This window comes from Eschrichtius robustus, chromosome 2 (genome assembly GCF_028021215.1).
Source record: "Eschrichtius robustus isolate mEscRob2 chromosome 2, mEscRob2.pri, whole genome shotgun sequence".
Lineage (NCBI taxonomy): Eukaryota > Metazoa > Chordata > Mammalia > Artiodactyla > Eschrichtiidae > Eschrichtius > Eschrichtius robustus.
Genome location: NC_090825.1, coordinates 171,513,784 through 171,526,566, shown reverse-complemented (window position 1 = coordinate 171,526,566; position 12,783 = coordinate 171,513,784). Strand labels below are relative to the sequence as shown.

The 12,783-nt window shown below is 57.9% G+C and overlaps 2 protein-coding genes across 9 annotated transcripts in view; one reads left to right on the top strand and one right to left on the bottom strand.

Moving 5' to 3' along the window:
* DOCK6 (dedicator of cytokinesis 6) overlaps nt 1-12,783 on the bottom strand; it is a 42,213-nt gene that overhangs the window by 19,914 nt on the left and 9,516 nt on the right. For all 7 annotated transcript variants that reach the window (XR_011073230.1, XR_011073231.1, XR_011073232.1 and 4 more), the window contains exons 6-22: nt 12,450-12,662; nt 11,023-11,108; nt 9,268-9,334; nt 9,013-9,162; nt 8,014-8,094; nt 7,745-7,898; nt 7,445-7,572; nt 7,218-7,311; nt 6,562-6,724; nt 3,392-3,509; nt 3,250-3,320; nt 2,885-3,023; nt 2,689-2,790; nt 1,908-1,994; nt 1,261-1,492; nt 849-1,010; nt 20-183 (exon numbers count right to left, since the gene is read on the bottom strand). Coding sequence is in view for 4 of the 7 variants with exons in the window: in XM_068536941.1 (XP_068393042.1) it covers nt 20-183; nt 849-1,010; nt 1,261-1,492; nt 1,908-1,994; nt 2,689-2,790; nt 2,885-3,023; nt 3,250-3,320; nt 3,392-3,509; nt 6,562-6,724; nt 7,218-7,311; nt 7,445-7,572; nt 7,745-7,898; nt 8,014-8,094; nt 9,013-9,162; nt 9,268-9,334; nt 11,023-11,108; nt 12,450-12,662 (2,211 nt within the window). In the remaining 3 variants the exon portion in view is untranslated. The remainder of the gene's footprint in view (nt 1-19; nt 184-848; nt 1,011-1,260; nt 1,493-1,907; nt 1,995-2,688; nt 2,791-2,884; nt 3,024-3,249; nt 3,321-3,391; nt 3,510-6,561; nt 6,725-7,217; nt 7,312-7,444; nt 7,573-7,744; nt 7,899-8,013; nt 8,095-9,012; nt 9,163-9,267; nt 9,335-11,022; nt 11,109-12,449; nt 12,663-12,783) is intronic.
* On the top strand, nt 4,806-6,455 carry ANGPTL8 (angiopoietin like 8). 2 transcript variants are annotated; one of them, XM_068536946.1, is made up of 4 exons: nt 4,806-5,112; nt 5,294-5,455; nt 5,996-6,105; nt 6,187-6,455. In XM_068536946.1, exons 1-4 carry the CDS (start codon nt 4,816-4,818, stop codon nt 6,212-6,214), a joined length of 597 nt encoding a protein of 198 aa, XP_068393047.1. In that variant the 5' UTR covers nt 4,806-4,815; the 3' UTR covers nt 6,215-6,455. The 2 variants fall into 2 exon arrangements, with proteins under 2 accessions (XP_068393047.1, XP_068393046.1); XM_068536945.1 differs by having other exon boundaries at nt 4,815-5,112; nt 6,288-6,455.

The window sequence follows — 12,783 nt, the reverse complement described above, 5'->3', positions numbered from 1 at the left end:
CAGGGGCCCCTTGCCCTACCTTGCTGGCCAGGATGCGGGAGACCTCGTCGTCCACAGAGCCAGGGGCCACGGCCAGGTCCGGGTTGCTGCTGCTGATGCTCTTAGAGCGGGCCAGGTAGAGGCTTGCGGGGCGGCCAGGGCCACGGGCCAGCGTGGCAGGCTGCAACGTCACTGGAGGGGCCCCTGATGATAGCAGGAATATGCTCAGCCCCCTGCCCACCTGCCCTCATGACCCCCTGCCCCTTCCCAGTCAGCTGCCCTTGGCGAAGTCACTTTCTTTCTCTGAACCTCTAGGTTCTTCACCTGTAAAATGGGTGTGATAATGGCTCTGCCTCATAGCAATTTTGGGGAGAATGAAAAACACTGAGAACAGTGCCTGGCACGTTATAAGTGTCAGTGCTTATCGTTAATTATTTAGCAAATGAAAAAAAATCCAACTTTATTGAGCGCTCAGTGTGCCAAGCATTTTGCATAGATTACTATGCCATTGACTACTACTAGCACCCCTGTGAGAGGCACTATTATTATCATTGTTTTATAGATGGGAAAACAGGCCCAGAGAGGTAAAGTCACTGGCCCAGAGTCACAGAGCTTGTAGGCAGAACTGAGATTCAAACCCAGACAGCTCTGCTTGAGTCCCTGCTTGCTGACTGGCTGAATCACATGCCAGTCAAGTTTACAAAGACCATACCCCTGGGGCTGGGGCAAAAAGTTCCCTCTCTCCTGTAAATTGCCCAAACCAACCAAAGCCTGTGCAGCCTCAGGACTTTGCACATGTCCTTCCCTTTGCTTGGGATGCTCTGCTCCCAGGTATTTCCTGTGCCCCAGGGTCTCCCACCAACACTCACCGCCTGGGAGGCTGGGCTCCGTGCCAGGCAGTCGGAAGGCATAGTAGACATAGGCAGCCAGCACTGGGCAGTGACCACGGGCGTCCTGGGCAGCCTCCAGGCTCCGGTGGACGAGGCTGACTACATGAGCCATTGCTTCAAAGGCTACGCGACCCAGGTTTACTGCCGGGCAGAGGAGAGGTCAAGTTCCAGGTCCCAGGGCTTCCTACTTCCCCAGGGAAGAGACTTCAGGGTCCAAGGGGCTCATGTGGCCATCAAAAAGTCAGGGGACTAGGGGACTGAGGGCCCATTTTTCAGATTGGAAAACTGAGACCAGAGAGATAAATGGGCTATGGGAGGTCACCCAGGACCAGGGGACCCAAGGCCCATTCTCCAGATGGGGAAACTAAGGTATGAGGCTGTGCCCGCTCACCGATCTGGCCGCCGATGATCGGGGGCCGCACGACCAGGCGTACGAGCTTGTCCAGTACGTGGTGGGAGAAGGCGACAAGGGGTTCAGGGCTGGCGAGTCGCAGGGCCACCAGGCTGGCCCGCAGCTCCTGCTCCACGGTGCTCTCGCTGAGCACGGCATCCTTGAGCCGGAATGGAAAGGCCCCTTCCTCCAGGACGTGCACCAGGGTGAAGAATTTGTCCAGGTAGGGGTCCTGGTGGGGGACCAGGGGTGAGCAGGGCGAGGCCAGGGCCCCCAGTCCAGAAAGGGCCCAGGGGATCGAGTGCGAGGCTGAGTAGGCTGGGACACCGAGGCTGGGGATCAGCGAATGGAAAATACATGAGAAAAGGGACAAGACGGTAGCTCAAGAAGAAAAGGAAAAGATGGGGAGTGATCACAGAAATAGCAAGGGACAAATGGGGTGGGGGGAGGAGAGACCACGCAAAGGCCAAAGCTCCAGCTGGGATGGCCACTGGCACGGCCGCCCCCGCCTGAGTCAGCAGCTTCCCTGGAGCCTGGCCCCACTGACCAAAGTCATGTCCAATGGCCCGAAGCCAGGCCTCCCTTGTCAGCGGAAACTGTTGCCCAACCCCAGGGCCGGACTCCTGGGCTCTGGCCCCACCCCTTACCTGGGGGTGCACAGAGGACACAGCCGTGAGTTCCACGCTGAACACACCCTTGTGGCCATCCACCCAGCGCATGCCCGGCAGCGCCACCTGCGGGAGGGACACACCAAGTGGGCACCGGCCGGCCCTCCCCACCGCTCAGGCCACCAGCCTCAGCCATTGCGACACCGTGGACTGAGCATAGCCCCGCCTGCGGGAGCCACTGGACACCCTGCCCCTGGGCCCCGCCCAGCTCAAAGATGGGGGCAGATGGAGGGGAGCACTACGGGGGTCCACCGGGCAGGCCGGAAGCCTGGGATGCTCACGGGAGAATGAAGAGCCAGGGTGACCGTTGTTGGAGGGAATGAACAGGAAATAGCATGATGGGAGGACTCGAGGTCCCCGGGGTGCAAATTAAAGGCTATGTGGGAGGGTGACAGAACATTCGCATGGGGAGGGGGTGCTCTAGGGACAGTGATTAGGGAGGCAAGCAGGGCTGCAAGTGGGGGGCTGCAGCGGAGAGGCAGTGGAATCTCACTATGGAACAGTGAGTGCAGAGGCAGGGGAGGGGGCAGTAACGAGGCAGGGCTAGTCGAGGACAGGGAGGGACACGCACGGGGGCAGCAGGTCACACAGAATTAATAATGGGGGTGGGTGTGACGAGGCAGGCAGGGGCCCTGGAGGCCCTAATGGAGGACAAGGCTCCCAGGGGTGTTGGTGGGAAGGAAAGCAGGGCATGAATGGGGGACTTGGGAGCACCGATGGGGGACAGGGTGCTAGTTGGCAGGGAGTCCAGAGCACGTACGTCCGGTGTGAGCACGGAGTAGCTGGGCGGGGGCTGATCCACGGACACAGGGAGGCAGAAGGGGCCAGTCCTCAGGCGGCCGTGCTGCAGCAGTGGGATCCACTGGGGAGAGGCTGGGGGTCAGGTATGGGGCCGGACAGGGGGCAGGAGGGCTGGGCATGGGGGTGCAGGCTGGCAGTGGTGGAGGGGAGCTCACAGTAAAGCCCACAGGAGTCTCCAGGGCCGTGCCTGGCCGGGGCTGGCAGCTGACGTGGTAGAAGGTGAAGAGCAGGTGGTGGTTCTCGGTCACACAGGCCGGAAGACGCAGCTTAAACTCCTCGTAGAATTCAGGGGACCTGGCAGGGCCGGGCTGGGGGTTCTGCTGGGGGCTGGGCTCCCCCTTGCCTGCCCCGCCCCCTCTGCCACATGTTCCCCCAGTGCTACTGGGCCCCACTGTCCCTGCTCTCTGCCTCGGGTTCCCGCATTAGCACTCCGGGAGATGGCACCCCCCCTCCCCCGACCCTGGCCCCTCTTCCTGCCCCACTGTACCCCCATCAGTCCCCCCACCCCGACCCCACATACTTGTTATGGTAGACCACCGGCGTGAAGGCCTCGCGGGTGAACTCACTGCAGCTGGACTTGCCAAAGATGACCTGGAGGAGCAGGGGCATGAGGGGCCGGCGGGGGACACCCCGCCCGCCTCCCCCTGGGCCCAGCCACTGACCGGCAGGGCCTGGCTGGGGTCCTCGCCCGCCATGTACTGCACTCGCACAGTAAGGTTGCGCACGGAGCCCTGGCGGCTGCTGAAGTTGAGGCTGTGCGGGTACACGTACAGCAAGTTCCTGCGGGGGCAGTGGCATGTCCACGTCAGAGGCACAGAGAGCCGGGGGACAGTGGCCACACCACTGGGGCACTGAGAGCCGGGTCAGGGACACGTATGGGCGCCAGGCGGGAGATGTGACTGGCAGAGAATGGAGGACAGACGGGCACCCTCAGAGCACAGGAAGGGGAACGGTGTGGCAGAGGGTGGGAACACAGAGGGGCTTTGGGGGTACTGAGGGGACACAGTGAGGCAGAGGGCAGGGACAGATGGGCGCCGAGGGCCAGGCTTCTGAGAAGGTAGCCCAGGCAACCAGCATCAGGCCTGAGCCCCGCCCAGGCTGACCTGCCCATCACCCAGCTCAGGAGCCTGACCACCCCTTCCCCCAGGAGAGGCCACTAGAATTGTATGGCGTGTCTCTCAGGTGGGGAAACCAAGGCTGGAGTTGAAGGCAAGGGCCAGGCTGGGGTCAGGGTTCTGCCTCCCTCCCCCAGGGTAACTCCATTCAAGCCCTAACCAACCCCTGGGCCTCAGTTTCCCTATCTGTCTAATGAGGGCATCAAGCCTCCCAACTGAGCCTTTGTAATACCAATGATGCTAAATTACAAAAATGTCAATAATTGCACCAAACACTAATGTGGCACCAACTGGCTCTGGGTGTGCTGGGTTCTGTTCTAAGCACCCGACGTGAAATGACTCATTTATTTCTCACCAGCAGCCTGTGGGCAGGGACTCACATCACACTCCATTTCACAGGGAAACAGAGGCACTTGCCCACAGTCATCCAGGGAGACAAATGGCAGTTAGCATTGATCCAGGGTACGTGGAGGTCCTGGAGTCAGGCTGTGTGGCCTTGGGAGAGTCTCCCCCATCTGTACCTGCTCCCCTAGCTCTTAACCAGGCCAACAAAAACTCCAGCATCACAGGCTTGTGGGAAGGTTATGAGACCAGCTACTGTAACAGCAGTGGGACAGCTCTGGGAAAACCACTGGAGCTCATAAAAGCCTCACTGTTATTGCCATTATTGTTGTCATGCCTATCCACAGGAGGGGAAACTGAGGCTAGGAGCCGTAGGGTCTCCCAGCGGGGCCTGGGCCTGTCCTCTCCCAGTGTCCCCAGCCCACACCTGGCCCCGAGCCCCAGCCAGCGTGATGCCAGCGTGGCCCGACTGGACATTCGCCTGATGCAACTGTAGTGCCACCGCCAGGCCCTTGCACAACACAGGGCACCCGGCTGGCCGGTTAACGATTGACCTGAGGTTAAGGGGGGTGTTAAGGCATAAAAGGCAGCAGCGGTGTTGCTGTGGCCACACCCCCAGCCCCCCAGTCATGCCCATGCTCGTGCTGTGCCTGCTGTGCGCCCTGGCAATGGTGGCCCAGCCTGCCCTGGTGGCCCCCATGAGCGGCTCGGAGCCGGCACAGCAGGAGGAGTTGACCCTGCTCTTTCACGGGGCCCTGCAGCTGAGCCAGGCTCTCAACGGCGTGTACAGGGCCACGGAGGCACAGCTGACAGAGGCCGGGCACAGCCTGAGCCTCTATGGCCAGGCACTGGGGCTCCTGGGGCAGGAGGTCAGCCAGGGCCAGGATGCAGCCCAGCAGCTACGTGCGAGCCTACTGGAGATGCAGGTAGACGCTGCAGTTGGGGTGTTGCGGGGTGGATAGGAGTCTATGGGAGAGTTACGCCTAGGGTGACCAACTGTCAGGTTTTCCCAGGACTGAGGCGGTTCCTGGAATACAGGATTTCCAGTGTTAAAATCAGGCCAGTCCCAGTAGGTCATCCTACTAACATCCACTATCTATTGATCAGATGGAAGAGGATGGTCTCAAGCTGCAGGCAGAAGCCACAGCCCAGGCGCTGGGGGAAGTGGCCCAAGGACAGCAAGTGCTGTGGAAGAAAATGAAGCGGATGGAAGTCCAGCTGAGAGGCGCTTGGCTGGGTCATGCCCGCCAAGAATTTGAGGCCTTAAAGGTAAGGGGTTCCCAGCCCTGGGGGAGTCAAGACCCTGATTCACAACCAGACCTCATTTCTGAACCTTTTGTCCCAGAGACCCCCATGAAAGGTCAGCCTTCCAGTACCCTGGCCTCTACTCTGTGTGTCTCTGGGCAAAACCCATGTCCCTTCCCATACCTCAGTTTCCCTATTTGCAAATAAGGGCGACAACTGATGTCTCAAAGCAGAGCCAGGGACTCGGTGCAGATAAAATCCTCAGCATGGGGTGGGGCACATGGGAGTTACTCAATAAATGCATACTATTTTAGAGAATTTCTTGAGTGCCCATGACGTATCCAGCACTGTTTTATGCCCTCTAAAAATCCACATCATGCTCATAACAACCCCACAAAGGGACTCCTGTCTCATCCCCATTTTACAGGTGGGGAAGTTGAGGCCAAGGAGTGGCAGTGACTTGTCGGGTCACACAGATGCAGTGGGGAGCAGGGGGGTCTGGGTGGGGTCAAGGGATAGGAGGTGAGGCGGCCCCCAGCTGAGGTTTCTGTCCTGACCCCACAGGTCCATGCAGACAAGCAGAGCCACATCATGTGGGCCCTCATGGGCCACGTGCAGCGACAGAGGCAGGAGATGATGGCACAGCAGCAGCGGCTGAGACAGATTCAGGAGAGGTGTGCCTGGTGGGGGGTTGGGCGTGCCAGGCAGTGGGATGGGGACCCCTGCGCCTTGGCTGAGCCTCACCTCCCTCCCAGACTCCACACGGCGGCGCTCCCAGCCTGAGCCTGTCTGGGTGGAACTGAGGACCAGTCATGCACCGAGGGATGCTGCCATGCCCCATGCGGCCCCTGCACAGGGAGGAGCTGCCTGTCTGCTGAGGTCGGCCAGGGTGCTGGGCCCCATTTCCGGCCATGGAGCAGAGACGGAAGCAGGCAGGGACGCAGGCAGAGGACACGGACCGTCGAGGAGGGGTGGAGGAAGGACACGCCCCTTCATTCCTATCCATCCCCCATTAAAGCAGAGCAGTGGCATCTCAGGCCAGTGTCTGTGAGTGTCGGGGAAAGGGCATCTCACTTTGCACGATGCCTGAATGCCCCCATTCAAGTGCCCGCCTGCCCCAGAGGCTGTACCTGTAGCTGGTGTGCGGGGCGTAGACCTCACGGGCAGGGAACTCCAGGATCTCCTTGGTGGGCCGACCCCTGGGGTCTGGGTAGGGCTTGACATGAAGCAGCTCCGGGGAGAGGCAGAAGTGGGGGTTCTCAGGGGCTGGGGAGATGTCAATCTTGAGCTGGGCTGGGGAGGGGGTAGTCAGTTTGCACCTGCCTGGGAGCCTCGAGCCGGGCCCTACCTCTCTGGGCTTCGGATCAGGGCTCTGACTCTCCCACAATACCCTCTGGTGGCTCTAAGGCCGAAAGATGCTCTCAATTCCCATGTCTTGCCCTCATATTTGATCAGCTCTGCCCACCACATTCCCCGTGTGACCCACTATCTATCTGTCTTATTTACTCTTTTTTTTTTTTTGGCCGCACCCTGCGGCACGCGGGATCTTCCCCAACCAGGGATCGAACCTGTGCCCCCTGCAGTGGAAGCGTGGATTCTTAGCCACTGGACCACCACAGTCCTGTCTTATTCTGTTTCACATCTCTGGGTCCCATTAGAAGGTCCACCCGTGAAGTCGGGGCTTTGCCTATCATGGTCCCCAGGGCCTGGCACAGTAGGTGCTCAGTGTGGGTTTGCTGAGTGACTACATGAGTAACACGTCCCGTCTAGGGCGTGCACCACGCACCGGTCACGGGCCGCAGGCGCCGCAGCAAGGATGTCGGGCGCCGCATGTCAGCCAGGAACTTGAAGAGGTCCTCGTCACTGAGCCGCTCAGCTTCCTGCAGGGACCCGCCCTGGTGAACCAGGGCCGAGGGGCTTGGGGTCCCCGGGGCCCGGGCAGCCACAGGGGGGTAATGGGGCCGTGTCCCTGGGCGCCCCTTCCTTAGCCCCCTGACCCCCGAGCCACGGCACCTGCTTAAAGAAGTTGGTGACAGTTAGCGTGGCTGGGCGGAAGCCGGAGAAGCTGCAGGCATCGTCCCCGCTACTCGTCCGGTCCTGGGGCCCCCGACGGCGGCGGTCAGTCCAGGTGGGTCGGCGCTCTAGGGGAGACAGTGACAGTGATGGAGAGGGACAGAAACGAGAGAGAGGGAGAGAAGCAGGGAGGGGCAGAGACGGTGCGGACTCAGGTCTGGTACCAAGTCCGGCCAGCAGAGGGCGCCCCTCCCCTTCCCCGGTAGCTCCGCCCCTGGCCCGTCGGCCCCGCCTCCTCACCGCCCTCCGAGTCCGAGTCCCGGTCCGACTGGCCCGCGCTGCTCACAATGTTGGCCAGGTGCACCGCCGTCCACGCGAAAGGCATGCGGTAGCGGCCCAGACGGGTGCAGAACTGCTCAGCCGCCAGCCGCAGCTTCTCTAGCTTCTCTTTGTTCTGCGGGGAGACGCCGCAAACACACCCCACAAGCTCAGTGCCCCAGGCCCTCTGAACCCAGGATCTGCCCTGCCTGGGGACCCTTTCACCATCTGGCCCAGCCTCCCACGCTTACCTTGGCTGTGTCCACCTCCTTCATCACCATGTAGGGCTCGCAGCACTCGCTGATGTCCCCCTGCTGCAGCACCTTCTCCAGCTGAGGGGCAGGCAAGGCCAGTGAGGCACTGCTGGGACTCCAACTTCCCCAAGCCACCCACAACTTCCCTGACCCTCACAGCCTCCCATACATTCCGTTCCATCCAGCTAGGGCTCTCGTTCCAACACCGCCCATGGCTCCCACTGTCCTTGGGATTGAGTGCTAGCTCTCAGCCTGGGCAACCAGCTACACCCTCCCCACCTTTTAAACCTGGCCCCAAACCCAAGACTCCATTTTTTCCCCCCACATTTACACCTTTCTTCGTTAGTATAAACAGAGTCCACACCAAGCATGGCTCTGAGCCTGGACTCCAATCCTGACCACTCAGGGGCTATAGGACCTTGAGCACATTCCTTACCAGTTCTGTGCCTCAGTTTCCCCAACTGTAAAATGGGCCCCATGGCAACTCCCACCTCCCGGGGCTGCTGTGAAGACCAAAGACCAGAATCCCTGTGAAGCCTGACCGACTGGGAGCAGTGCCTGCCTTAAGGTGTTCAATTAATGTCATTAGCGTAACCTAATTGAATGTTTTGGGGAAGGAAATTTGAGCTCACTCCTGGAAAAAGAAAATCCCAAACGAATGTGCCAACTAGGTCTTTCTTTCCCTAATAAACTGAAAAACCCTCAACTAAAAAAAATTTTAAACATCCACCCACATGTGCCAGGATGCCATTTCTCCCCAGGCTGCCCACTCATGGGTGTCGGCTGAGCTGTAACCTCTCCAAGGAAGCCCTTGGTGATTTCTCCCCACCTGGGTTGGGTCAGAAGCTTCCTCTGGGCTCTCACCCAGCTGCCTGTACTTCCCCCATGACAGCCCTGATCACCCTTCTTAGTGACATGTCTGTCTTCTTTCATGAGAGTGGGGACCTCGCCTGCAGCCTTCACCATTATCACCCCTTTGCCAGCCCCAGTGGGTACCTTGATGACCAAGAAGATGTCGGGCGAGGGATAGGTCACGGAGAAGATGGCAGAGCGGGCCAGGGTGGAGATGGCAGGATGGGTGCCATGGGCCCGCAGTAGCCCCTTCATGGAGTCTGAGTTCAGGTCAAAGTAGAAGTTCTCCGAGATCTGGGGGCACAAGAGGCAGCTGGGCCACCACTTCCAGGAAGCCCACTATCCTGCAGCAAGGAGGAGGAGGAGGACTGGGAGGAAAGGGAAGAAAGGGGTTCCTACCTTCTTTTTCTCCCGCACATCGTACAGGGCCAAGATGCCAAAGATGGGCTCGATTTCTATCTCGAACCTGCAGTAAACGGGGGTTCTCTGGCAGAGGATGACCTTGACACTCCCTCCTCCATACACCCCACTCCCTCTTGAGGTCCAGCCCAGCCTTGGTGCCTTGTGGGGGCGGGGGGCGTCTGTTTCCCACTAGGTCACAGAGAAGCACCATTTAAGGGCTTGTAGGAAAGACCTGTCCCATTTTGCCAAAGGGGAAACTGAGGCACAAAGAGATTTCCGCCCCCTCCCTTCCTCCCTCAGTAAGTAACTCACACAGAGCCCCTCCAGCTGAATCCATGGCCCTTGTTCGGTTGGCATGGAGGCAGCTTTTGGCACATCAATCCTCCCGCAGTCCCATCTTGAAATTCTCGACTCCTGGGCCTCCCTGCCTCCCCTCCCTGAGGTGTCCTCTATGGCTTCTGCCATCCTGGTTTGAGTCCCATCTTCGCTCGCCTAAACAGCCCCCATAACCGCCTCCCTGTCTTACTCTACCCTGCTCATTTCTACTCATCATCCACGTGCCTCCTAAGGAAACATCTTAAAACTTAAAATTTGGGACTTCCCTGGTGGTCCAGTGGTTAAGAATCCACCTTCCAATGTAGGGGACGTAGGTTCGATCCCTGGTCGGGGAACTAAGATCCCACATGCTGCGGGGCAACTAAGCCCATGCGCCGCAACTACTGAGCCCGCGCCACAATTAGAGAGCCTGCATGCCGCAACTTAGAAACTGTGAGCCACAACTAAGAACCCGTGAGCCACAACTAAGAACCCGTGCGCCACAATGAAAGATCCCGCATGCCGCAACTAAGACCTGATGCAGCCAAATAAATAAATAAATATTTTTTAAAAAAAGAAGGTAGCAAGAATAAAAAAAAAAAACAACTTAAAATTTGAGGCTCCTCACTGCCCTGCGTGGCCCCATCCCGCCCACTTCTTGGCCTCAATTTTCCTCTCTCCAGACATCTCCTGGCCTCTGTTTGTGCTGTATCCCCCACCTAGAGAGCCCTATGTGGTCATCCCGCAGTTACACGGCCTTGCATACAGTAGACGCTCAATGAGTGTTTGTTGAATGACTGGATGAGCTCAGAGAGCCGGTTCCCAGCCCATGTGCTTGAGGCAGGAGGCCCACCCGGGCCTCAGGCCAGATGGGACCTCCCTTTCCTGCCCCCATCCAGGCAGGAACTCGGAGTCGGGGAGGGGCAGGGCCGGGCTCAGGTCCAAGGCCACATCCTGTTCAGCTCCATTCCCACGAACGCTGGCTGCTCCCAGGGGGCGATGTGGAGGGGGCCTTGGGCAGCTGGAAGCCAGGCCCAGGGTCACCAGCGCCCCCTCTAGCCTGGGTCCTAGCAGCAGACTGGGCGAGGGCCAGACTCTGGCCTCACAACTCGTGATCTTGGGCACAATGACTTTACCACCCTGTGCCTCGGTTTCCCACCTGCACCCACATCGCACGTTGTGGTGAAGGTCAGTGTTAATACACATGGAGGGCTGAGAACTGAGCCTGACACACAACTGGAGCTTAGGATTGGCGGTTTTGAATAATGAAAAAGGGAGTCTTATTTTCCAGCCTGAGAGCCCACGGGCGTCCTCATAGGTCTCAGGGCTGCACACGGTGATGGCATGGCTCGAGTAGTGAGCGCCGAGTGTGTGCCACACCGTAAGCCACATGGTCCCCTCCCACGTCTGAAGGGAGGGACGGGTCAGCACACTCACTTAAGCGACAGACACTTGACCAGGATCCTCTGTCCGAAGTGCTCTCGGGGTGGCTCCGGGCGGCTGCAGCGTTCCACGGCCTCATCCTGCCAAGAGCCGAAAGGGCAGCTGGGAACACATCCTCCAGGAAGGGCTTGGAATGTGTGGCCTGAGACCAGCTCTACCTGCAGCCTGACTAAACTTCTTCCAGTCCCCTGCCTCTGAGCCTTTGCACATGCTGTTTCCGCTGCCTGGAATGCCCTTCTTCTCCCTCCCTCCTTGCCTGGCCGATACCTGCTCATCGTCAGGTCGCACCTTAGCTGGCACTTCCTCCAGGAAGCCTTCCCTCACTCAGAGGCACTTGATGTTCCAGATGCTCAACAGGCCCTGTTGCAATGGGCCACGTGGCTGGGACACTGAGGGCCATGTGAGGGACAGTGACACACACCTCATCATGGCACTATTCTGGGTTGTCATTTCCTGGTATCTCTCCTCCACCAGGCTGTGAACTCAGAGAGCAAGGACTGGCTCTATCTTGTTCGTGGCTGTATCCCCAGTGCCTGCTATGTAACTGGCACTCAAACATCTTGGTTGGATAAACACAGAGGTATGTAGTAGGTACCTACTAAAAAGTGGTTGAGTAAACATAGACATATACAGAAAGTATTTGATTAATGCTGACTGGACATATATAGAGACATGTACTAGACACCCAATAAGTACTAGTTGAATAAAATATTGGGGTATACAGCAAGCACTCAATAAATGGCTGAATTAAAACACAGATGTATATACTAGGTGCCTAATAAAAGTTAGTTGGATAAATATAGGTACACATGGTAGGTGCTCAACAAATATTAGTTGCTCAAATGCTGTTTAATTAAATAGAAGACTATACAGTAGGCATACAGTTAACATTGACTGAATAAATATGAATATACGGTAAATGCCCAATAAATGCTGGGTGGATAAATATAAGGGTAGGTATAATAAATAAAGGTCATTGAATAAAAATATAGGGTACACAGTAGGTGCCCAATAAATGCTGAATGGATAAATATAGGGGTATACATAATAAGAGTCATCAAATAAAAAATAGGGTACACAGTAGGTGCCCAATAAATGCTGGGTGGATAAATATAGGCATATACAGTAGGTGCTCAATACTCATTGATTATATGCTGTTTGATTAAAGAAAAGACTATACAGTAGGCATACAATAAATATTGGTTGAGTAAATATAGCACTATATAGTAGGTGCCCAATAAATGCTGGGTGGAAAAATATAGGGGTATATAGTAGGCACCCAACAGAAGCCATTGAATTAAAGTATACATTGCAGGGTATACAGTAGGCACCCAGGAAATCTTGCTGGGATCATATACTGGGATACATGTCAGTTGGATGTGTATTGACCTCAGGGCCTGTGCAGGCTAGTGGGCACCCACCTCGTCGGGCGCCGGGTAGAGGGCGAGCAGGGCACGGGGCCGGTGCTGCCGCCGCAGGGCCTCATTGCGCCGGTCCACGTCCTCCGGGGCTGCGCGCTCCAGCAGTGAGGGCAGCAATGAGTCGGCTGCCAAGTTCCTCAGGTCGAAGATGCCAGAGGCGCCACTGCTTCGTGGGGTGTCGTCTGGGGAGCCTGAGGAGTGCCGGGGGTCATCCTGCCAGTAGAGAATGGGCAAGCGCTGAGCACCAGCTGAACGCATCTCCATCCTACTCAGGTGAGACTGTCCTCATGCCCAACCTATAGATGGGGAAGCTGAGGGCCAGGGGCTGGGGTCA

Bases quoted from the DNA above. Each gene is read 5' to 3' on its own strand.
- ANGPTL8 (XM_068536946.1), top strand. From the start codon at position 4,816: ATGCCCATGCTCGTGCTGTGCCTGCTGTGCGCCCTGGCAATGGTGGCC. The intron at 5,113-5,293 runs GTAGACGCTGCA...TCTATTGATCAG, and splicing joins CGAGCCTACTGGAGATGCAG to ATGGAAGAGGATGGTCTCAA. The intron at 5,456-5,995 runs GTAAGGGGTTCC...CTGACCCCACAG, and splicing joins AAGAATTTGAGGCCTTAAAG to GTCCATGCAGACAAGCAGAG.